Source organism: Platichthys flesus, chromosome 10 (genome assembly GCF_949316205.1).
Source record: "Platichthys flesus chromosome 10, fPlaFle2.1, whole genome shotgun sequence".
Classification (NCBI taxonomy): domain Eukaryota; kingdom Metazoa; phylum Chordata; class Actinopteri; order Pleuronectiformes; family Pleuronectidae; genus Platichthys; species Platichthys flesus.
In genome coordinates, this window is record NC_084954.1 from 2,191,612 (window position 1) to 2,216,263 (window position 24,652).

Below are 24,652 nucleotides of genomic sequence, written 5' to 3' on the forward strand. Positions count from 1 at the left end.
GTACAGACACAGCCTGTCTGTCGTCCTGGCCTCGGAGGCTGAGTGAGAACAAAACAGAAACATTACAGAGAATAAATCAATAAATCAATAAATCGCTTAGTTGATGGACAAACAAATCTACTTTGATAATCGATTTGTTTGTTAGTTTGTGTTCCTTCATCTCCTGAAAAGATGATTCAAGGATTTAAGATAAGATCCGATTAGACAGGATGATCCTTCACGATCCACAGGGTTTACATTTACCACGTTACAGCAGAAAAAAATGAATAAATAAGTAGAAATACAACATAAACATAATGAGATATAGAAATAGAAATGTGAACATAGAGCAGCAATATTATGTTTATAAACATCACATTTAATTAACTTTAATATGAAGTGAACAGGATTGCACATAGAAATATATAGAATTAGCACAAGTTACATATTGACAGTTATTTTGAAACTAAATGTCAACATTAACATATTGAAATGTGTTGCTTCTTTCTGCTCTATTTCTATTAAATGGAGCATTTGGGTGTTTTGAGCAGTTGATTGGACAAAAGAAGACATTTGAATTGTGATGTCAGTTTCTTTTTGTGCCATTTTTGGGACCAAACGATTAAAACAATGAGTATAAACCGAACACTGACAGAAGAAATGCAGGAGTTGATTCCTGTCCTAGTTTTTATAATGATGCTACATTCATTTCTCTCGTTTCTTCCTCCTGATAGAAGTTCTGAGCTGTTTGCTCACATCCCCCCTGTCAGCATCAGGGTTTATGAGAACATCTATTAGGACTCTTTACCTGCCCACTGGGAAACGTCCCACAAATCTCCACAGCTCCTCGCTGCCCCCCCCCCCCCCGCTCCTCTGGGTGTGTGATCGTCAGGGCTAAGTGAGGTGAAGCTAGCGCTGCATTAGCCTCGTTGGACCCGGATCAATACCACAGAGAAACAGCCAAGGCAGCACTGTGGCGACAGGAAGCTTGTGTATCGGATAACTTTTATATATTTTTTTTTACAAGTGTTTATAAAAACCACTGAAAGGCAAGAATAGAACAAGTATAAAAACACGAGTTCCGCAGTATCAGCGCAGAGTTTCATATCCAGGCCGGGCGTGTCCACACGGCGAGGATCTGATGTCATCAGGTATCAGAACAGATATTTTTAGGCCCCAGTCTCAAGCTGTGCTCAGCTGGTGTGGGTTACATCCCAGTGAAGCAGCAACTCAATCCAATAAAACAGAACATGTGCAATTATTCAAATGATTGGGGAATAAATACCACAAAATTATCCCATCATGCATCAGGATCACATTTTGGTTGAGAACTGATTTGAGAGCTCAGTTTCGAATAACTTCCAGACAAATGAGATAATCTCTCCTCATGTCTCTATTCTCCTTCTTGGCCACGAGTCGCCCAAAGTGACACAGCATTTAGTGTTGGCCTCAGTTCAGGAAAAAGAAACCTAAATCAATTTCTGACCGGAGAGAGAGAGAGAGAGAGAGAGAGAGAGAGAGAGAGAGAGAGAGAGAGAGAGAGAGAGAGGTCCACCACGAACCGAACAGCTTCATCTTTCTCTGTCACTTGTGGTAAAAACTGCATCAAAGCTATTTGTTCATTTTCTCATCGTCATTGTCTCACTTTACTTTTGTGTAGCGTTCATCAGAGAACATGTAACCTGAGATGCAAAAGACACAAGTCCAGGGAACAATGTCCCCCAACAACTGATTGTGTTGTTCTGAGGTTTGTCTCTTATCCTCCGGTCACATCGGACCTCTGAACACATTATTCAACAATGTTAAAGAAAAAATCCTGGATTTCTTGACCATGAACGGCTGGACTATTTCTGTCATGTGGAGTAATTCTGTGAAATCGAACTGTCTGAGTCAGTGTGTGTTCGTGTGTGGGTGTGTGTTTGTGTGTGTCGTTACATAGAGATCTGTCCCGTAGCCGTCTGAATGCAAACTCTTGCAGAATGAACACGACCACGATTCCCACACTTTCCTCCCAGTACAAATGTGAAACTCCATCCCAGCAGCTTTTAGCATAGTTGAATTTTTATTAGAAGGTTATGTTTTGTCTTTCTGTTATTCAGCAGGATTACACAAACAACTACACAACAGATTGTTAGGATTCCACAGTGGTTCTGGAAGGAATCCATTACAGTTTGGGTTCGGATCCGGATTAACAGGCCGATCCAGGAGGTTAGTTTCACTTTCTCTGCAGCGTTTCCCTCAGAGTTCATTCTTTTTATTTCATTAATGGAAAACACTGATTTGACTCAGTGATACAGGACATGAGCAAAGAATCAATACTAAATCAAATGAAGGCGACTGATCCGGTGAGTTTGTGCAAGTTGGTGCAAATTCAGTTAAAAATCTGGATCAAATTCTTTTAAATCTGGTTTCTTAATGGGACTGTTGGGTTTTGGTGTTTGTCAGTGCGTTACAAACACAAAACAAACACAAAAGAAAGACTGAACGTAGTGTAATTATTGTGTGTTCATCATGAGACTCTTCAGGTCATTTCATCCAATAAAACAAAAGACTGAAAACATCTGTGCATCTGTGACAGCTTCCTTTCTTTAGTATTTAAAATAGTTAATAAACTAGAGCAATAAAAATCAACTTTCCTCTTGTGGATGTGCAGCTGAATCAGAGCGAGAGGAGACAACAGGGTCCGTCTCGGTTCTAACGGTTTCAAAGAGTTCATTCCTTGTGTCTAAAACGGTTCTGAAGGATTTGTTGCAGTTACGCTGATGTGAGAGATGAAGGTGCACGACTTCAGTTCCCAGAGAATTCACCTGACGAGCTGTGAACAGAAAGCCTGACGATTCCCAAGAGCCAGAGTCACATGGTGCCTCATAGTGTGTGCACACAAACACACACAAACACACACAAACACACACACACACACACACACACAACACAGACTGGAAGATTTTATTCCAGATCTTCATACTTGAGGTTCCAGGGGGACAGTGTGTGAATAGATCCAGAGCCGTGTTCTCTGTCGGAGTCGAGTGTGATGAAGAAAAACACCTCATGTTCATCAGTGGAGAACAAACACACAAACATCTCCGTTCGTTACAATAATTATTAATAACAAGAAACTTTATTTACATTTAAAAGCACGACACAAGATAAAAGGAGACCAATGAGAATAAAAGTTAAAGATCAGTAAAGAGTTAAAGGTTAAAGGTTTTTGATTTGATTTGACAGTTCACTTTAAGATTTGACAGGAAATGAGAACAGAGCGTTAACTGGGATGACTGGGTGTTCTGGTTCTGGTCCTCGGCGACGCCCTCGTGATTCCATCAGTTTCACCTTCTGCATGTTTCTATGTGTGACTCCGCCCGTCGAGCACTGAGGGAAAAGAGGAACAACCGGATAATGTGACTAAAACAAACATGTTGAGACTTTCGATTAATTCTTTTATTTCGTCTTTGACATGCGAGACATTATTTTGCAGCACAAAGTTGTGTTAAAGGACAAAGTTCCTGTTTGTTAGTGTGTTTATTGAAAAGTGTTTGAAAAGAAGAAGCACAAACGGCTTGAAATCCTGATTTTCTCTTTCTTTATCTTCGCCCTCGTAATAACTGGAGATGTGTTCACGTCCTAACTTTAAGGTTTTGTCGACTTCACCGAAGCGAATTAGTTGTGTTAAACATTCCAGTAGTAGTGAGTTGTGTAACAGCGAACGTGGACGTCACGCTTTCTTCTCGGCAGCGTCAGACTTCTGTCTTCATGCATCGAGCATCATTTCATTCTCCATGGAAGCTGGACAGAAGAGGACGTGTTCAGGAGACTGCAGAGACATTCTGTCCCTCACAACATCTGAGCTGCACTGACCTAGACTCACACTACCAGGGTCTGAATGTGTGAGATTGTGTTGCTTTGTGTGTCTCTTGTTCTGTGATGATGCTGCAGAGATACTAATAAATGTCCCTTTTTAGTGTTTGTGTGCTGGACGTCGTGTGCAGAGCTGAATGTGGTTAGGTTCAGGATAAGGTCCAGATTAAGATGTGGTTAAGTTAAGGTTAAGGCTTAAGTTAAGGTTGAATTCAGGTTGGGTTTGGCTAATAGTCAAGTAGGGTTCGATTCCCATCATTCCAGTGGCAGCTCGATTAATTGTGTTGTTGTAGACCTGCAGGTGTGTAACTACAATCAGTGATGAAGGTGATTACAGTTTTCAAATCTGCTGCTCATCATGTGACGACCACACCAACGACCTCTAATGACCTCTGCAGCTTTAATTATAATTCATTTGAGAGAAGATTCGATTCCACCGCCCGCCGCTCGGCCACAGTGTCGCTCTTGTTCCTGGACTTTAATTCGTTTTCAGACAAGAAAAATCCTGCAACGCTTCGACTCATTTATTTATAAAACAACTGAAAGGTGGAAAACAACCCTGAGCTGAAATATTATTAATAAAATAATGAAATTCACTATCAATAGTTTTGACATATGAACGAGTTTCCTGCTTTTCTCACGCCATCATGTGTTCAGATTAATGTTTGATTTTGAATTCAGTTGATTTTGAAATGAACCAGAGAAGAACCTGTTTCTGTTTAGTACCGATTATTAGGTTATGTTTTGATCCTGTTTATTAGTCAGCAGGATAACTCAAAAATGACTCGACAGATTTCCTTTAAACTTCGATGGCGGAGTGGAGCACGACCCAAGAAGGACGAGATCAGAGTTTGGGAGTTTTCACTTCTTCAACATGGTCGACGAGGGCGAATTGAACCGAGCGGATTCCACAATATCTCCGATATTTTCTCACCAGACTGGGTTTTACTATAATATCTGACAACACATGATCTTCAGTGTTGATTCCAAAGTCCAAATAAGTTAAGATCTTGGTGCAGAAATACTCATGTGGTTTAGTTTGGTGTTGGTTTGTTGTTTAGGATGTTTGGTTTGTTTGTTTTGCCAAAATAGCAAGTTTGGTCTAAATGTTTCCACGAGTTCTTTCCATGATTTTCCATCTTTAATTTGTTTCTCTGTTTTGTTTTTCAAATTGACCCGACCTCTTACTTCCCCCGTGTTTCCCCTTTTCAATTAGCGGGTCCACGTGGTCGAGGGGTCGCGGCCTCTGCAAGAACGCCGCGCTACAATCCATTCCATCTGTCCATCCGTCCATCTGTCCATCTGTCCATCTGTCCATCTGTCCATCCGTCCATCTGTCCTTCTGTCCATCAGTCCATCTGTCCGTCCTCCAGTCGGTCAGCAGGTCTCGTCACGAAAAACAACAACATACCAGCAGATAACTTGTCTCCCTGTGAAGAATGAATGAAGCCGCTTCCAATCGGTTTCTACGTGAGCGCGGGGGGGGTTTGGGTCAGTTCCCGGACCTGCACTGGAATCTGCACTGATCTGAGAGCAGCTTGTAAATCACTTACACATCATCGCACAAACAGGAATGTGTTCTTCAGCCTCGCAGCCTGTCGCACACATTCCTGCCTCGGCCTTCATCAGGAGAGGAATTACCCACAGTCACAGGACAGGAAGTCACTCACACATGCATGATGTTTAATTCTCCTCCAGTTTAAAATTCAGCCTTTTCTACTTTTTGACATCTTGATTCATCTTTTGCTTTAAAAATCGTCTCTTTACATTAAGGAAAAGTGTTAAATAAACTTTTTTTGTATAGTACCTAAAAAAAGACATAAAAACTTCACATGAAATACAGATTTTAGGAAGAAATTGTGGAGAAATATAAAACTCAATAACGTGAAATAGTCCTGGAGCGATTTGACAATTAATCAATTAGCCAATCATCAGAAAAAAATTTTATTGGTCAGATAATTCCATACAAATATTTCGAAATTAAATAATTTCTAAAGCAAAACTACGGAATGATCGTTTGTTCCAGCGTCTTAATTTAGAGGATTCAGTGTTTGTCTTTTTATATTTAGATTATTATATTCATATTGTTTGTGATCATGAATCCTCGGTGTTTATTGGACAAATGGCTCTGTTTGTACTTTGTACTATTTTGAAATACTAACATAGTAGCAGATTGTTTATAAAGGTAACTGTTTATTCTATAAATTTGTAATAAACACTGCACACTGACCAGTACTAGTACTACGACAGGGTGCTTATGGACCAGTGCTGCTGTATCCGTCCCTCCGTCCCTCGTCCGTCCCACTGTTTTGCAGCAGCTCTGTGTTGTTGTCCTGTGAGTTTTTGCTGAGTCATCCTGGTGGACGGAGGCTTCCTGAGCCAAACACTGGTTTTACTGCGCTGCAGAAAACCACCGTCTGCCAGCAGAGAAACATTAAACCACCAGACTGAGGCTCCACAGGATTCATAGGGTCACCACAGCTTCAGGTTCACCTTCACTGAGTGCTGCGTCATCTGAGGGAGATGGACAGATAGATGGATGGAGAGATAGATAGAGTGATAGATGATAGATGATCGATAGACTGATGCTCTCCTCTCGTGTTTAAGTGGAAGCTGTAGCAGAGGTTGTGTGCAGACGTGCACGTGTTGCTCCTCATGTGAGGCCACTCCCTGAACTCGTCTCACTGACATCAACTGTAACTCTGCTTCTGTGGAATCAGATCTATCTATCTATCTATCTATCTATCTATATATCTATCTATCTATCTATCTATCTATCTATCTATCTATCTGTCTATCTGTCTGTCTGTCTGTCTGTCTGTCTGTCTGTCTGTCTGTCTGTCTGTCTGTCTGTCTGTCTGTCTGTCTGTCTGTCTGTCCCTCTATCTATCTCTTTATCTCTCTATCCCTCCGTCTATCTCTCTATCTCTCCATCTATCTCTCTCTCTATCTGTCTGACTCTCTCTCTATCTGTCTATCTATCCCTCTATCTATCTCTTTATCTCTCTATCCCTCCGTCTATCTGTCTATCTCTCCATCTATCTCTCTCTCTATCTGTCTATCTATCTCTCTATCTCTCCGTCTCTCTCTCTATCTGTCTATCTATCCCTCTATCTATCTCTTTATCTCTCTATCCCTCCGTCTATCTCTCTATCTCTCCATCTATCTCTCTCTCTATCTGTCTGACTCTCACAGATGAACACAGAGGAAATGCAGTAAAAGTGATAACTCATTCATTCTCAGTTTGATCTGTGGTTCTATCCCTACATGTGAAGTCTAACCAGTGATGATCTGTGTAAATTTCTCCCTGTGTCCTGGAGCTCGTATCTGATATGTTTATTTTTCTTCTTTACACTGTTTATCTTTTCAGTTTGTTAAAACAACATGTAAACACACAAATAAACAGTGAAAGGCCTGATTGAGTCTCCGTGGAGCCTCCGTTAATTGAGTTTTCCGTGGAGCAGCCATGTGGGAAGCTTTGTGTTGTTGTTAATTAGACTAATTACAGACACTAAATGACATTAAATGGTATTTTATTAGATTATTTCCATTTAGTGACATCTCGGTGCTTTTCTGACAACACAAGCAACTAGAGTTCAAAAGGCCAACCCGCTCCCTGAGCCTCTTCTGAATTACATCATGTTCATAGTTTGATAATTTTCACTTTTAACATTCAAGAGCATTTTGCAGATGATATCAGTTTTTTGGTCACAGAGCATTTTCCCATTGGTTCTTATTAAGTCGAGCTTTTCATGCAGCTGCAGATCTGCAGCAGAGGAGAAGGTGAAACACGAGATGCAGCTTCTCTCTCAACACTTTCCTGCACTGGGACAGTTTCCAGTGAACTAAGTGACTGTGGGAGGAACCTCGTTAACTCACTGGAACAACCTGTGGGTTTTATTTCTGCAGGAAGTGATCAGTTCAGATTCCCTGCATCGGACTCCGGCCCCTGGTGATGAAGCTGCAGAGACACAACACGACAACATCAACAAACACAACAGGACACAAGGTCTGAATCTGCACAGTCATGCTCAGCACCAGCATGCTCCTGTCTTTACTTGAAACCTCCTGCAGGGGGCAGCCTCTACTTTCCTTTGACTCCTCTGTAGTGCATGAGAAGAACATGAAAAAGGGCTGGTTGTTGCCCTGAGCTGAGACTCGCAGGCTGCGCCCTGAAAAATGACTTCACGAACATTCACTCGTAGTCGGAACAACAGCTCTGACCTCATCACGCATTAACCATTAAACATCATTAGCTCTAAATTGTAGATTATAATGTCGGATGTTTCTTTTTTTTTTTTGCCATTTACAAACCTCGTGTCCATGTTTTAAAGCCATTCAGATGATTTCATGAACAACATGCTCATTATTAATCAGATTTATTTAAAGGGGAGATGAGGTTTTGTTTTAAATCATAAATACGACACGTTTAGTTTACAGCCTCCGTGTTGTTTTCACATTCTGACGTTACAGCAGATGAAATGAAGCTGTCAGAGGTTAAAGCTTGGGTTGGTAATCTCAGACCAGAGGGCAAGAGCAGGCTACTATGAAATATTAAACCGAAACATCCCACCTCCTCCTCTGGGTTAACTTTCATAGCCAGAACTCTGGATTTTTCCTGCAGGTCGTGTCTGAAATCGGCCGATCAATTTATCCAGACTTAATAAAGGGATTGGTCGAGTTTGTTTGATCCTGTAAGGCCTTTGGGTTTTTATCTCTTCTCCAAAAGCTCTAGATTCTCCTTGTCTTTCCAATTTGACGTCTTCGTCTTCTACGTGTGCTCTCTTCTTCAGCCTGAGATATTTGTGTTCCAGTTTCACGTCCTTCAACGTGTTAGAAACCTCATCAACACACAATGTCATGCCGTTTCCTCACATGGACTCACCCTGACATGTTACAAGGGGGCTGACACTTCTCACATTCAGCCCCTCTGGATGATTTCAGGAAAACGTGCAGGTCTGAAAGCAGCATCAGGTCCAGTCCGGGGTTAAGCCTTTCAGAAAAGGCAGGATTTTACTGAAGCCTGAGAGGAATGTTTGCCTGTGAGTCAACACTCAGGGCAGAAATCAATAGAGCACCTCATTGTTTATGCATGGCTGCTGCACAGGCATGTTTTATATGTTTTCAGAGGTTTGCTGGAATATCAGACGTGTAATTATTATTTTTATTGTTTGTCTTTAATATCTTTGACCCGACAAACGACACAAACCAGTTCAGAGTGTTGTTGCGTAAATGGAATAACGACTCACACCGTGAATTCATTTTTCTTTTACTGTATCATTGAATAAAATCTATAAAATATTCCACAGAAAAATACAATACATTATTAATTATCCTTTCATTACCCAGAATCCTTCAGTTACATGTACATCATCGTCAAAAACACACAGCTTGTGCTTTAAAGACCCAAACAATTATAAATAACTCTTCCTAGCTTTCTGTTGGTTCGATTCTCTCTGTCTGATGGATTATGTAAGTGGGATAAAAACCAGAGGCTGAAATCCAGCTGGTCCAAACCCTGTCTGTGCATCAGGAGCGAAAAACAAGTTGTTGTTGAGGCAGCAGCCAGCTCCGCCCACGCCTCCTGTGATTGGACCCTGGTCCGAGTCGGGGCAAAACAAGTTTGAAACTCCTCCCCCTGAGCGAGTGACGCAAGCCTCCACCCCCTCCGCCTCCTCCTCCTCCTCCCACCTCCTCCTCCACCACTGCTTATTTCCCCCTCCTGGCCCGGGCTGCCACCTCCTCCCTCAGCTAGTTCACTGTCAGCCTGTCAGGATGTGTTAAGCTCATACGCCAGCCGTGTGCAGCGAGCGCAGCGAAAAAACAAAAGGGCCGAGAAGAGGCAGGAAACAACGACGGTTCAGAGGCTCGGAGCGTTTACATAACCCCCCCCCCCACTGTTCTTCGGTTGTTTTATCAAAGAGGCTCGAGTCCAAACGGCCACAAACGGCCCAACACCAATAATACAAAAACCAGTAGTAAGGCACATTGTGGACATGAGACCAGAGATGAGGACGGATTGCTTTGGTCGTCCAGCGTGGCGTTGGATTATCAGCCCAGTTCACAGACAATGAGATAACCAGCTGTAGATGATGTCCACCAGTAACACAGAGTCACAGGAGAGTCCAGGTCCACGGACACATGGAGGTAGAACAGGAGTAAACCACAGGAAGTGAAGGTCGAGCATCTTGACTCGTCGCGACCTTCTGATCTCTTTATCTCTCAGACGTGAGATTCAGGTAGAAACACATATGAAAACATTTAACAATAAAAATTCACATGACCAAGGCCATTAAAAGACACAGACATCTGTTGTTATTTACAATTCTGAGACATGGGGGGTCGTGGTCGACTCGAGGCGATCGTCTCCTCGGTCAGAAGCAGACATTTGAAACACACGGTTGGATTTGAACACCAGCTGCCGATGAGGAGGAGCTGTTCACGTGGATGTTACTTGTACAGTTCATCCGGATCAGTGCCACAGGAGGGGTCACCAAAAGCAAAATGGCCGCCGTCACGCTGCGTAAACGATAAGTTACAGTCGCACTCATACAAACAACAAATACACAAATAAAATCGGATTCGAATCTTCATTCATAAATAATAATAAAGTCCAGCTCCTCTTGTGATTGGACGTGGGCGTGGCCGCTCGTTTCTCCTTTAAAGATCCTACACGGTGCGTTCAAGTCCCCGAGCCGAAGGGAAACCCGGGCCTTTGCCCCCCCGTCCGGTTGAAGCACACCCTCTTCAAGTAATTGAAGGGATTTCAATTAATGATCAACCCGGGGCCGGTCGAACACACACCACAGCGGCTCAGGTTCCTTCTTCCCGAGCAGCAGATTCACTCACTAACAAGAAAACTTAATTTAAAAACAAAACAAACAGAGAAAAGTGACATTAACACTCGAGACGTTTCATGTTCCACCTGCGTCTGTTGATTTAGAGAGAAAATCCCCTTTTGACATGTAACTCTGTCAAATGGCTTCGAGCCGACGTTACATCACTTCCCTCCCAGGTGCTGCAATATTCCCCTTTCACAGATTTCACGAAACACTTCCTGAAGCCGGACTTTCTGTCTGCTGCTGTAAAGTGACAATTATAGAATATTTTCTTAAATAACTGATTCAAGATTTGGTCAATAAAATATCAGAAGTGTAAAACAGTATAGTACAGAGAAAAGACGCAGATTCTCTCGTTTGTCTTTTTCTCCCGTTTGACGCCACAACTACAAAACAGTGCAACGTGTTTTAAAGCTGATGTTAAAAACTCGTTTTCATGTAAAATGTCCAACGGAGCCTTGAATGGACCATCATCGACCCTCACATCAGTGTTTGAGAAGCTTTGATCGATCAAATGTCGTAAACGTCCCGGACTTCCTCCTGGTGGTCAGCACTTCACCAGGATCTCCATGATGTGGTCCAGCTCATTCAGACTCCCTGGTGAGCCGTGGCCTGGCGAGCGCATCTTCACGTCCTCGTCCGTCCACAGGGAGACGCTGACGGGCCACAAGGAGCTGCTCGACCAGACAGGAGGCAGATCTGAGGTCTCATACATGGACGTGTCAATGTCCTCAAAGATGTCGTCCAGGGTGAGGTCGCTGAGGTAGCCCATGGCGTTTACTGCATCACTAAAAGCACTGATGGTGGTGGCGGGCGGGGGTTTCTGCTGGTTGGCCGAGCTGTTTGCCTCCTGAGAGGAGAGTTCAGGGGACAGCGGTGGAGACAGAGGCAGGTCGTCCCTGTCCCCCTCTGCACACCCCGGGCATGTGACCGGCCCGTCCTCCCTGAGAAGACGAGAGTCAGGGTGGACGCCTTGGAGGGGAGCGTCCGGGCTGCCGGCTCCAGCCCCGTCGCTCTGCATGTCCTCCTGGATCTGCCGGAGCGTGTTGATGAGCAGCACCGAGCGGCGGAGGCTGAGCTCCATCCCGACCTGGTACCGCTGCAGCTTCTCCAGACAGAGGCCGAGCACCCGCTGCCGCTGCTGCAGGTGGTTCGTCTCGGATCTGGACGGCGCCACAACGAGCTCCACCTCCCCACGCTGCTCCTTCTCCTCCGTCACTGCAGCCGGGGCCATCTCCACCTCCAGCTCCTCCAGGCAGCTCCACTTCCGCTTCACGCCACGACCCAACATGGACCTTCATCAGAGAGAGTCCATCAGTTAGAATGTGATCAAACACGTATGAGGACTGATGTAAAGCAGCTGATACCACAACTCATATGAACTGGATCAGAAGAGAAACATCAGCTCAACTTAAGATTACTTTTAGTTTAGTTTATTTCACACAACTTAAATACAAAATACATAAATGAAAATTTAAAATACGTGTCACTTTAAATACTAACCAACCAAGTACTAACATTAAAGTAGAGTTTCTCACAGATATTGATATGACACAGACGTTTGGAAGGTGGGTGTGAGGTTTGAGCTGCTCTGAGTCACATTCAGACACAGACTGACTCTACTCATCTATGACACATCAGTGTCTCACACACTTTACTCATGACAAACACAATCAAACCCTTTTAATGACAGTTTCTCACGTGAGCAGAATCAAGCTGTGATTTCATATCACGACACATTCAAATGTATGAAGAACAAACTCAGTCCGTCACTTTACAGCCTTTAGAATGAAACAATACGATAATAATTCAACTCTTACTTATATATAAACTTAAACACAATATTATTTATTGTACTCAGGACCAATCAGAGCGACCCCTGACGCCTGTAACAGACTTCAGCTCAGAGTAAAGCTCCAGGAGGAGAAACTAGTTTTCAGATGATAATAAAATAAGAATAAGGTGTAAAGTATTATTAGGTGTAGCGTATCTTCAGGTGTAAGTATCCTCAGGTGTAAAGTATCATTTGTAAATTATTATCATGTGTATAGTATACTCAGATGTAAAGTATCATCAGCTGTAAAGTATCCTCAGATGTAAAATATAATCAGCTGTAAAGTATCCTCAGATGTACAGTATCATCAGCTGTAAATTATCCTCAGATGTAAAGTATAATCAGCTGTAAAGTATCCTCAGATGTACAGTATCATCAGCTGTAAATTATCCTGAGATGTAAAGTATTCTCACAAGTAAAATATCATCAGGTGTAAAGTATCATGTGTAAATATCTTCATGTGGGAAGTACTATCATGTGTATAGTATCCTCAGATGTAAAGTATCATCAGCTGTAAAGTATCATCAGCTGTAATGTATCCTAAAATGTAAAGTATCATCAGCTGTAAAGTATCATCAGCTATTTAGTATTCTCATGTGTAAAGTGTTTTCATGTGTATAGTACCTTCAGGTGTAAAGTACCTTCCGATGTAAAGTATCATCAGATGTAAAGTATATTCCGCTGTAAAGTATCATCAGATATGTATCATCAAGTGTTAAGTATTCTCATTTGTAAAGTATTATAATGTGTAAAGCGGCTTCATGTGTAAAGTATTATCATGTGTATAGTACCTTCAGGTGTAAAGTACCTTCAGATGTAAAGTATCCTCAGATGTAAATATCCTCAGGAAGTATCCTCGTCTCTAAAGTATCCTCGTATATAAAATCTCCGTATATAAAGTCCTCATGTATGGAGTATAGTAAAGTAGAATCATGATAAAGTACACGGTGTCGTGTACTCTCCGTCTCGTCTTCTCTTCGTGTGACTTCGTTTCGTCTCTGAGAGGAATGTACTGTACACATCGAGGGGGCGGGCCTGAGTGCTGGGCCGCCGGTGATTGGTGGATTCTGACGCTGATCAAGCCTCCGCCCCCGCCTCTCACGGGGCAGCGAATGTGCGGCCGCTGCGTTCAGGGGTCTCCCGGAAAAAATATATCTTAACAGAACACGTGAGCGGCCCGAGTGGAAGAATATGATGCAGGGAAATGTTCTTGCACTGCCGGTGTTAAAAAACAAACTTAAACACATATATGATAGGTTTGGTTTATGGTCATTAAAGGGATACTTCGCCCTGATATTCAAATCCAACTGAAACAGACATAGCGTCATGTTTTTAGACTAAATGCCCTTTAGGGGATATATATATATATCTGTCTTGTCTGTCTATCAGTCTATCCATCTGGTTAGTCTGTAACTGTGCTTCATATTTTATAACCTGATTTCTGTTTTGCATGCAAAACCATGATCTAAAGAGAACGTATATATCTTAGTGATGTAAATAGTGGATTCAAATGTGTAATATTTACCCCTGGAGTGTGGAGAAATAAATATAGAGCAGCAGGAAATAGAAATACTCAAGATAAGTAAGATAAATATAATCTCAGTACCAAAGCGAGCGATTTTGAACTAAGCAGAAACTCCGAGTGAAATGTGTTGGAGTCCTCGTGTTTTTCAAATACGTTCAGGCTTTAAAGCCTCAGACATGAGCTGAAGTGTCAGTGAGTCCCTGAACGCAGCGTTTTAAAGAGACAGATGACTCAGAGGGCCGGATGTGACGGAGGAGCGGGGGAAGGCAGTAACCATATAAGGAAACTGTTCATTCACAGTTTTTCAGCCTCTTCCTCTTGAACAGACTCGAAACTTCTTCTTCTTTCCTCTTCACCTCAGCTGCTGACCGACAGTTACACAACTCAAATACACCCTGGAAAACACAGAAGATTCTTTAATGTGCCAAAGGTAAAAAAAAACAGAATTATGAAAATATCTCTTGTCTTTTAACTTAACTTTTCATTTACAGATATGCCTCGCATGATATAATCAATAAACTTGACTCTAGAAAGACACACGTTTTGAAATATTTCTCACATAAGAACAAATATCTAAATGATAGTTGTGTTGATGTTTGACTGCAGAGAGTCATTCTGGAGACACAGCTTGTTAGTAGCATCAAGTCATTACTGGCTTCACAGTATTACAGGCTATCAGCACTTTAATGTGTCATTGTAGAGCTGGATTATAACTTGTGTTACGTCTCATTAAGAGAAATCGATCGCTCACTGAGGTTCATCAGAAATAATGAGAGTAGCTTGTCTGTTGTGTGGAGAGAAACTCAAAGTTGTGTTGCATTTACCATCACCGCAGAAATGTGTCTCTATTAACTCCCACTGAGTGAATCCTGATGAACTGAACAGTCAATTAGACAAACAGGTTTTACTGATATTCACCTTATTAAGACAATAGTCTCAATAAGACACTGATAACAACTATAAACAGCATTTTCTGATTAACTGAATAAGATCATGTGACGAATATTTGACCAAAGTCACGTTTACATCTTAAATTAATTATGACCTCCTGTCTGAGTTTTCATGGCTTTTCACAATATTAACAATTCTGGCGAGAATGACGACCGTATGAAGCAGTGGATCTAATTTTCATGAATATTGTCTATTTAAAAGGACGAATTGCCTTTGATTAGTAACATTATTGTATTGATCAAACAAATTATATTTCAATATTTCGAGGCCAGCTTCATGTCCACAGCTGTGTTCAATCCCAGATCAGTTGGATTTGAGTCGTCCCTCTAACATGTGAGTGTTGCACTGATGTCCAACTCCTGAGAGTGAGTCGTCCCTCGGCTGCAGTGAGACCTTTGTCCTCCTGCTCCCTCACGTGTTGACGCTGGACCGTGAGATTCTGCATTAGATATGCAAGAGTCACAATGGATTCCACCGATCGGGTCTATTGTCTGTAGGGGGGGATGTGTGCGCACACACAACCTGTTCACAGCGCAGCAACACTAAACCCATTTGAAACATTCTGTAAATAATGAATGGCCTGGTGCAGGCCAGCAGAGAGAGGCTCTCCATGTTCTCAAACATGTCGCAATGAAATCATTTTCTCATAACCTCTTGTCTGAATCAGTCAAAAAGGTATTTGTGCATAAAGTTGTGGTTTGCTCTGCATGTTGGCCGGCCGCCTGGTCCTGGTTAGACTGTAGTTAAAGATTAATGGCCTCTTGGTGAGTCAGCAAAACGGCAGCTGGAGGGAAAAGACTCCGAGCAAGAGACGGTAGAGTTTGAAGAAGCAGCACCGGAGGAAACCGGGTGAATGTGATGCAGAGAATCAGGCAGGGTTTTTAAAAATGTGCACTAGAAACACGACTGTTCCACCATGTGATGTTCCAGTGGGCGTGTTTCTTAACTTCTGACATGTCTGGAAGCAATTACAACTGAGCTGCTTTATAATAAGAACATGCTCTGCTCATAGTGCGGGTATTGTCTGTTTGTCAGGAGGACGACTGCGTAGAAAGCTCTTCAGGGTTTATGAGTAGCACCAGGCTGCTGCTCTCGTGGTGCCTTCAGGTGCTTATCAAGAACTACAGATCTGAAGTCCACTCGACCGTTTGTCACATTCAAAACCAACAGTTTGGTTGAAAATAAAATACTCACAAGTTAAATGTGTGAGTACTTCCGTCCCCACTGCTTATTTCAAATGTGTTTACCTGCGAGTTGAAAGGTCATGATTTACAAACCAGATATACAGTTGCTTCAGGACAATTACTCAATTAAAAAAGGTTCAGTATATTTGTGACCCGTTTCTAAAATGGTTCTGCAGGTTTAATGCTTTTTAAGTACGACAGATATGAAGGAAGAGTTGGGTCACAAATTGACTCACACTTCCTCATAAAGGAAGATAAGGTGGAGAGAAAACCCTGGAAACACAACCTTCAATAAACACACTTCAGTACGTGAACAGTACGTATGAGAGGTTTTAAGACGCTGCAGCCGTAAAAAAGGAATCGACCCGAGTGTTTTAAGGTGAGTTAACTCATTGATTTGTGTATTTTGGTGACAAAAGTAAATTATCGGCATCAGTTCTCGAAGCTCACACACATTATTTGCAGATTAAAATCACACCACACAGTCTATAGTTGCACCTTTTATTATAAAAAATATTTACAAAGATGCTACAATGTTTTTTCCTTAATATAAAAAAATGCATACATTTTACAACGGTAATTAGTCTTTGAAGTTCTAGCTCCCATTCAGACCAGAGTGACATCCTTCAGGAGTGTTGCGGTAAGGTATTAAGCGTGTCGTAATACTGTATTTTATTCAATACATTTTGTTTGCCTGAGTTAATCTCTTCATCACGATAAGGAACAATTTTGAAAAATGCATTTGATTTTCCACATCTTTAGGAGAAAGGCAACTGTTTGCATAAAGGAATTAAAGGACATTTGAGTCGTATACAATCATTTTGAAACACGTATGACAGAGCTGCATAGTGATTTGAATAGAAACCCGGTTGTTATTACAAAAAAAAAAAAATTTGAGGAATAAATAGGTACTGCATTCAAAGCGGAGGGCGAAATTTGGATAAATATAATTTCATCGGGCCAATGACGTCAATATGGCATGACTGTACCTAGATATAATAAATACAATAAATAAAACAATAAATTAGATGGGTTAACACAAAGAATTCTTCATCTGTTGTAGTTCTAACAAATGAGAGAAAGAAAATATGGCTTCTTGATGCAGTTATCATCCGGGGTTTCTCCAAAGCGCTTCAGAAAAAAAGCTGCTATTATTATTATTGTTATTAGATCTGTGAAGAAAAAGGAAAAGGGCAGGAAACCAACTTCCATTCGTCCACTGACTCGTGAAGAACTCACCAGAAACAAACAAATGTCGGCCGGCGCCTGGTGGCCGGCGGCCGGTCAGTCCCCTGCCCCGCGTAAAGCTTTAGAGGAAATGAAAGAACAGCGCCTATAAAGTGTGACCATGACACCTGCTGCAGTTGACTTGTTATACCAAACCACGGGAAGACACTGTCTCGAGTCTGGCTACATTAAAATTTTAAAAATCCTGGGAGGGAAACAAAATAATAATAATATCAAATGATACTTGCAAAATCCCCCAGCTGTATAATGCAAAAAATATATTTCTATATACACATACGTACATATACATATATTCCATTCATAATTGCTCAAATCTTTAGGAAAATATGCATTGATTCATAGATTTGGATTTACAATTTGTTCTGGTTTCTGATGCGTGTAGTGTGATGAATTGTTCCTCAGTCCATGTAACAATAAATAGAAATGGACAAAATGGCAGAGAGTACGACCAGAGGGAGGAGCTAGTATGACAGAATGACTGACAGACGTAAACATGGAAAATACGTAAATAAGAATGCATCATGGTATAGGTAATTATCTTTGCCCTCTCACAGGTGCTGCAGAGTTTTGGATTTCATCGACAGAGTAGGAAACTAACTGCGTCGCCCACAGGCCGGGGGGGGGCATGTGAATCCCCAAATGTATTGATTTCACCCTCACCTCCTCAAGCGCCAATTGTTTTGTTCAGTAAAAGACGAAGGCCCCGGAGGAGACTGACTTCGTCTCCAACAGCCGGTCCCCAATTCTACTTGGCTTGCTGTTAGGTTCCCAATTTGTCCCAAACCCCCCCCACCCCCCAAACAAAGTCTGTGTGTAGCGACACCACCTACAGAACATGCACGTGTAATGTGCATAGTCTGTTAAGAGTCTGTGGGATCGGTACAGGCCGGAGGAATGTTCGGTTTCAGGATCCCACTATGATCTCCATGATGTGGTCCAGTTCGTTCAGGTCTGACCTGCAGCTCGAGCTGGAGCTCAGGGCCGTGGGCCCGTGAGAGGAAAGGCTCTCCAGCAGGTCGTACGGCCCCATCTTGGGGGAGCTCTGCATGCCTGTCAGCACCGTGTCGAGGTCATAGTAGGACGGGTCCACATCGGAAAACAGTTCCTCGAGCGCGGGGTCAGGGGGCGGCGCCGGGTGCTTGATCTCAAAAGTCCCAAAAACCTGCTCCCCTGTCCTGGAGTCTGCGTTCAGGGTGTCCCGGTCCCCCTCCTCTCCCTCCGACACACACTCCTCGCTGTCCTCCTCTTCGTCCTCCTCGCACTCACCGTCGTCGTCTTCCTCCTCCCAGCAGGGCCCCATGCCAAAGGGGCCGGCCAGGTAAGAGGCAGAGGACAGCTGAGGGGAGACTGGCGACAAGGTGGACATGGTGACCTCTGTCTCCACGTCTCCCTCCATCACCACCTCCTCGGCGTGGTAGCCCTCCTCGAGCCCCACCACTGAGAAGGGCTTGGGGCTCTGGCCGGCCTGCGCTGCCGCGTCGGTCTGCCGGCACAGCACCTCCGTGGCCACCAGGCGGTCGGCCGGACACTGGGCAGCTGCCAGGGCCTGGGTCATTATCTGCCAGGTGCCGTCCTGGGTCATCTCCTCCTGGATTTGCCGCACCGTGTTGGCGATGAGCACCGAGCGGCACAGGTTGGGCTCCACCAGCATGTGGCAGAGCTGCAGCTTGATCAGCGACATGTCGAGGAGGGACTGCCGCTGCAGGCTGTACGAGGACGTCAGCGTCCGGACCGCCGCTGCAGACGAGGCCGCCTGGCTCTGGTCGGCGCTGGAGACTGGCTCCTCCCCGGGGTCGGAGAACTTGCGCTTGGTGCCCTTTGGGAACATGTTGTCTCTCTGATGATGTGAGGAGACAGAAACACAAGTCAGACACACAACCAAGACACTCAGCGACAAATTGATCACACTGAAAAACACATTAAATGTACTGAATTTCACTAGCTAGGGTCAGAGTGAAAGAGATAAGTACCATGTGATTAATGATGTCTATGTGTGATGTGATGAGGCTATGTGTGTGTGGAGGTGAGGGAGCTAGCTCTACAATCTGCTCATCAGCAGCTGTGACTGTATAAATAAGCTCTACAGGTTGTAACTCTTTGTAAACTACAGTAAACAGTACATTGTTTGTTGTAGTTGTTTTTTGCTTAAAGTTTGCTATACCTTTCCTGTTGAGAGGCACAGGCAATAGCAACGCAGCTCGGTCCCGGCTGCAACGCTTCAAGTACTTTTGTACGAGCGACAAGCAGCTTTTGTTCAGCACCAGTTCTGCCCATTTTAGGCCAGTCTGAAGCAAGACTCCTGCTGGGCGGAACAACCACACTTTTAACAGACCACTGAGCCACCGAAAATAGCATGGTTACCAACTAAAGACGGACGCTGCATCAAAGTAAGCACAGACCAGAGAGACCTTTGTCAGAAAACAAGAAAACAGCACTCAGGTTACATGATCAGTGCACTCACTCTCTCCACTGCCACCTGTGATCAAGAAAATCAAAAAGAGATCCTAATCAATAAAGTGCTTTTAAAAAGGGGGTAAAGGGGAAAATATGAAAAATAAATAGCATTCAAAATACTCACAATACATTGTACCACCGTGAACCGCTAATATGTACAAGGGATATCAGGTTTCCAGGTCTACACACACTCACACACACACCGAGCTTCGAAAACTAGTAGAACGAGATTTTCACTTTCTCTTCACTGAGGAGGGGAAGAAAAGCGGAGTCAACTTCCTCGTTACACACCACGGCGCACACACACACACACACACACAGATGTCTTACAGGAACACAACAACACTCGTGCTAGCGGTAAAGCCCTCGGACTCCCAACATAAACGGGATGCACGTGAAGCCTCAGTGTAAAACCTGTGGGCCGGGCGGGCAACGTGAGGGACTCCACTTTCTTTTGCTGATAGATTTGAAAGACAAATCACAAAAAGTGTCATCAAAAAGGTACAATGAAGATATCTGTCACACATGTTGGGACTCTAAAGCAGCTGGGTTTACAAAGTAGAAAAATAAATAAAGAGTTGTTAACAGTTTCACAAAAAACCATCCAAACGTCTGTGGAAACCAGGAAGAAACTAAATACACTCGACACTGAGGTTAATGTCACAAATCATCAAACCAACAATGAAGAAATTTGTTTTTCTTTCAATTTTTTACCTCTTGACACCAGACAAACGCCAATAAATCGTAAGCATGTTAAAATTAACACATTTAAGAGTTCATGGCCAGAAAACAACACCATATTCTTAAACATTTACACAACAGGTTCCTAATTATTAGGAACACACTAGACACTAGAGTTCTCTGAATGAGAGAGAAGGATTAAATTACTGTCTTCACCTGACTGATCAGATGATTTGATCTAAATCAGCAGCACATTTTCAACAAGTCACAATCCATACCGAGTCAAGGGAGGAGTATCTAACGGACACTTGGGAGTCGGGAGGTCTCTGAGTCCCCGCTTGCATAGAATTACATTTCCTGACAGTGGACAGAATAGGGGAAAAAAAGTCATTCATGAAGGTGCCGGGACATCTACAATACAAAGAGTGAGAGACAATTGAAAATGGACATGTGTCGTCGTCTTGTGTTGTGCGTGTGGTGCTGGCCCCTGTTAAATAAGAGTCACTAGAGAGCACTATCTCCCTGAAGGAAAAACAACTGGTAAAGAGTGTGATATGAAAGCAGCAGGAAGAGCGACATCCTGAGAGAACACACACTGCACACACACAAGAGAAAACAGGTTGTGGACATGAGATTTGTTTGACAGGTATATTGATCAATGCTTCTGAACACCCCCCCGATATTTCAGAACTCTAGGGTTAAATCTCAAAAACTGGAAATTACTTCTAAATACAATAAATCTACAGATCATTGGCCAGGGTTTTAAATTATCTTTATTGTAAGAAATACGACTCAAAATGGCTTTTTATTTGGATCGCTGCCATCACACATCTGTAGGAGACGAGTGTTACATCATACAACTCCTGTAATGAACACACTGCTATTCCAACTATGTGGAAGGACATTAATATCCAAAAATCATACAGATACTGCTTCTTTATTCTGTTTATTAATAGGTAAATGTGTTTTTCTTGTTTTTTTTAATACAAAATATTAAGAAAAACTGTCATATGTGATCAAATTCCAGCCTCTAACATGAGATGAGTTGTTGCTTCTGAGTGTTTAACTTTGACCTTTTATGTATTTATCATTAAGAACTGGATAATTGTGGTTTTCTGACGTCTGAGTCTATCACCTTGTTCCCTGGGACGTCCCCCTGATTCACGGCACATTTTACAGACTAAAGGTGAAATCAAAAGAATTATTTGCAAGTTGCTCAATAAGGAAAAGGATAAAAAATGACAAGCGTTAGTTGCAGCTCTGCATTTCGCAAACGATTTAAAAATAATTTGCAGCAAATTCCCAAAACTGATGGAGACATTCAAATGAACAAAATGTCAATAACAAAAACACCAATAAGCTGAAATAACAATAAAACCAGAAAGTGAAGAAAGAAAAAAACCTCAGCAAGTTCCATTAAACATTACAAACTGTAATAGTACTTCATCTGTGTATTAATACAACTTGTCCTACTCAAGCTGCAGTGATGGAAGTTTCCTGCTCATTAAACTCATCCTTCATCTGAACCTCACGTTGCTGCTGTGAACTGAAAACTTCAGACACCAGGAAACGAGGGATCGCGTGTGGGCAGAGGAAGGTGGTGGAGTTCACACACAACCAGATGTTCCACTGATAAACAAGAGAATACAGATGTTGAAGTGTTGGATCCAGAGTTGTGGGATTTGAACCCAACACTTGTCCTGTTCCATGCTAGGAGCCTCGCTTTACGTCAATGGCTGCTAGCATGACCCATCCCCCACTGCACTGAAAACCAGCACTTCCACAGCTAGCCGGGCTAAATTAACAATTCAGCCCAAAAACACGGCGGCTCCGGTAAACCCGGGTCCTTCCTCCGGTAACGACGTGTGTGTGTGGTGGGCGGTGTGGCCGGGGGAGTGGGGCCGGGGCCCGGGAGGCTCGGCCCGGGGCTGCTGGCCGTGACTGCCGCATGCTTTGTCTTTTCAGCATCGGAGCCGCCGAGCGACAATGAGGCCATTTTGCGCTAGTAGCTAACAGCTAGCCGGCTAGCATGGCTACGAGCCGCCGCTGGCTCAACGGGCTGAACGTGCTCCCTGAAACGGGGAAAACGGCGCCTCGGCGGGGCGAGCCGACGTCCGGCCGCCGGTTCACTTCGGTTAATTCCTCCCGCTGCCCTCACTTGTTAAAAACATCCCATGCTAGCAGGCTAATTAGCCCAAAGAGGCGCCCTCCCACCTCCTCCACCACCGCCACCCATCCTCCGCGGTCCTTCCTCCCTGTCGAGCCTAAAAACAAGAGTTTTCTCCGCGGCTCGTCTCCGTAACTTCCCCCAAAAACCACCGTCCGCCGCCCGCGGGAGGAGCGGCGGACGCGTCGTGTGGCCGCACTCACCTCGTGTTTTGCGGGGTTCGGGTCCCGTCGCGCTCGCAGGGTCGACGGCAGGGAAAGCGGAGATCAGGTTCAGATGAGATCATTCATGCCACGGCTCCAGAAACTGAAGTGGCTGCTGTGTCCTGCTGCTGCTGCGGAGCGGACGGCAGGAGGGACGGCTCTGAGGGGGGAGGGGAGCCGACACCAGCAGCCATATGCCCGGGATTCCTCCCTAATGATTCCTGCCTGCTCCGCGCACATCCGACGGACAAGTGGAAACCTGCGGTCCGCTCGAGAGCTCACAGAAAATGGCTGAAATCGTCGAGGATGTTTGTAACATGGAGCTTTGGGACTTTTACACACACACACACACACACACACACAAAATCCTCACTTCTTCTCACAGATCATTTACTTTTAAACTGGGTATTTTTTACACTGTAATACTACTTGTTTATACAATTTAAATACTAAAGTACAATAACCCTACAATTACCTCAAAACAATGCTTTAGTGCTTTAGTACTGTGAGTTAATTTGGATTGTACTACACTTATTCAAGTAATTTAATTGTGTATTTCCTTTTTATGATACTTCTCACTTCAACTATTTGCATTAGTACTATTAAAAAGTATTTCTTCAGCTAAAGGCAGATTACATGTTTACTCTAATTAAAGAATAATAATAGAAATAGAACGATTAAAAGTGGTAGAGGGATTATTTATCCTTTTTATAAGTAATAATATTACTACGCGATAGCAATAGTCAGTGGGAATACTTAATACTACACTCTATAACACTAAAATTGGTATTGAAAGAAGTACCCAGGTCCTGTAGTAATGGACGAGAACGTGTGCAGTAACATAACATTTAAGTACTCAACTACCATACAAGTTGAGTATAGTACTTAAATAAGTTTACTTGGTAGGCTAAGTACCACACAAGTACTCTACTGAAGCAGACTTTGAGGTAATTGTACTTGACTTGAGTATTTCATTTATACTATACTTTATACCATACTAAACTATACTTTAATACTATATACTACTACTCTTTTACATGTATTTAATATTCAATAGTTACATTTTCCTGGTTTTTCGTGATGCACTGTCAAAGATTAAAACACTGGATCCAAACTGTTTTTGTATAAGTAGTAATAACAAAGTGTATAAATACTTTGTTTCAAGTATTATATTGAAACTTAGAATCAGAATTCTTTATAATATGTAGAAGCAATAGTGGAAGAAGTAGTGTGTTCTCAAGGCAGTAGAATTGTGAATTAGAATAAAATGGAAATGCTCAAGTGTATTACAAGTTGAGTAAGTAAAATCACTCCCAGTATTGTACTTAAGCAGACCTTTGCAGTTATTGTCGTTTACTTTAGAATATCATTTTAAAAATATCATTTCTTATAATACACATTGAAAAATACATTCATCCAGATATACATAAGTGCCATTTTCCTTCCCACACGAGGATTACTCCTCTGAACTACTTTGCATACGTGGTAATACTACAGTGTATAAGAATACATTTAAAAAAAAGAGTGGTGGTGGAATTATTGATCCTTTACCTCACTATGACAGTACACTACAACAGTTGTGGAAGAAGCTCGTTTTTAACTTCAATTAATGACTAGTACTATTACTACTACTACCAATAATAATAACAATAATACACCAATCATAATAAACAAGAGAATGTTTTTTATGCATCGTTGTAGGATTATGTATTTAAGGTGTTGGTTAAATTAT

At 42.8% G+C, this 24,652-nt stretch overlaps 2 protein-coding genes across 7 annotated transcripts; both read right to left on the minus strand.

The window, feature by feature from the left end:
- Positions 1-10,410: 10,410 nt before the first annotated feature.
- On the minus strand, positions 10,411-13,620 carry si:dkey-177p2.6 (uncharacterized protein LOC568712 homolog). 3 transcript variants are annotated; one of them, XM_062397438.1, is made up of 2 exons: positions 13,316-13,620; positions 10,411-11,968 (listed from the first exon to the last, which is right to left on the minus strand). In XM_062397438.1, the coding sequence occupies exon 2, from the start codon at positions 11,962-11,964 to the stop codon at positions 11,221-11,223; it is 744 nt and encodes a 247-aa protein (XP_062253422.1). In that variant the 5' UTR covers positions 11,965-11,968; positions 13,316-13,620; the 3' UTR covers positions 10,411-11,220. The 3 variants fall into 3 exon arrangements, with proteins under 3 accessions (XP_062253422.1, XP_062253421.1, XP_062253423.1); XM_062397437.1 differs by having other exon boundaries at positions 13,299-13,620; XM_062397439.1 differs by lacking the exon at positions 13,316-13,620 and adding an exon at positions 13,132-13,290.
- A 3,034-nt stretch (positions 13,621-16,654) lies between these two features.
- cdca4 (cell division cycle associated 4) lies at positions 16,655-23,224 on the minus strand. 4 transcript variants are annotated; one of them, XM_062396680.1, is made up of 2 exons: positions 22,921-23,224; positions 16,655-19,714 (listed from the first exon to the last, which is right to left on the minus strand). In XM_062396680.1, the coding sequence occupies exon 2, from the start codon at positions 19,241-19,243 to the stop codon at positions 18,320-18,322; it is 924 nt and encodes a 307-aa protein (XP_062252664.1). In that variant the 5' UTR covers positions 19,244-19,714; positions 22,921-23,224; the 3' UTR covers positions 16,655-18,319. The 4 variants fall into 4 exon arrangements, with proteins under 4 accessions (XP_062252664.1, XP_062252663.1, XP_062252661.1 ...); XM_062396679.1 differs by having other exon boundaries at positions 16,655-20,907; XM_062396677.1 differs by having other exon boundaries at positions 16,655-19,252; positions 22,921-23,223.
- Positions 23,225-24,652: the final 1,428 nt, after the last annotated feature.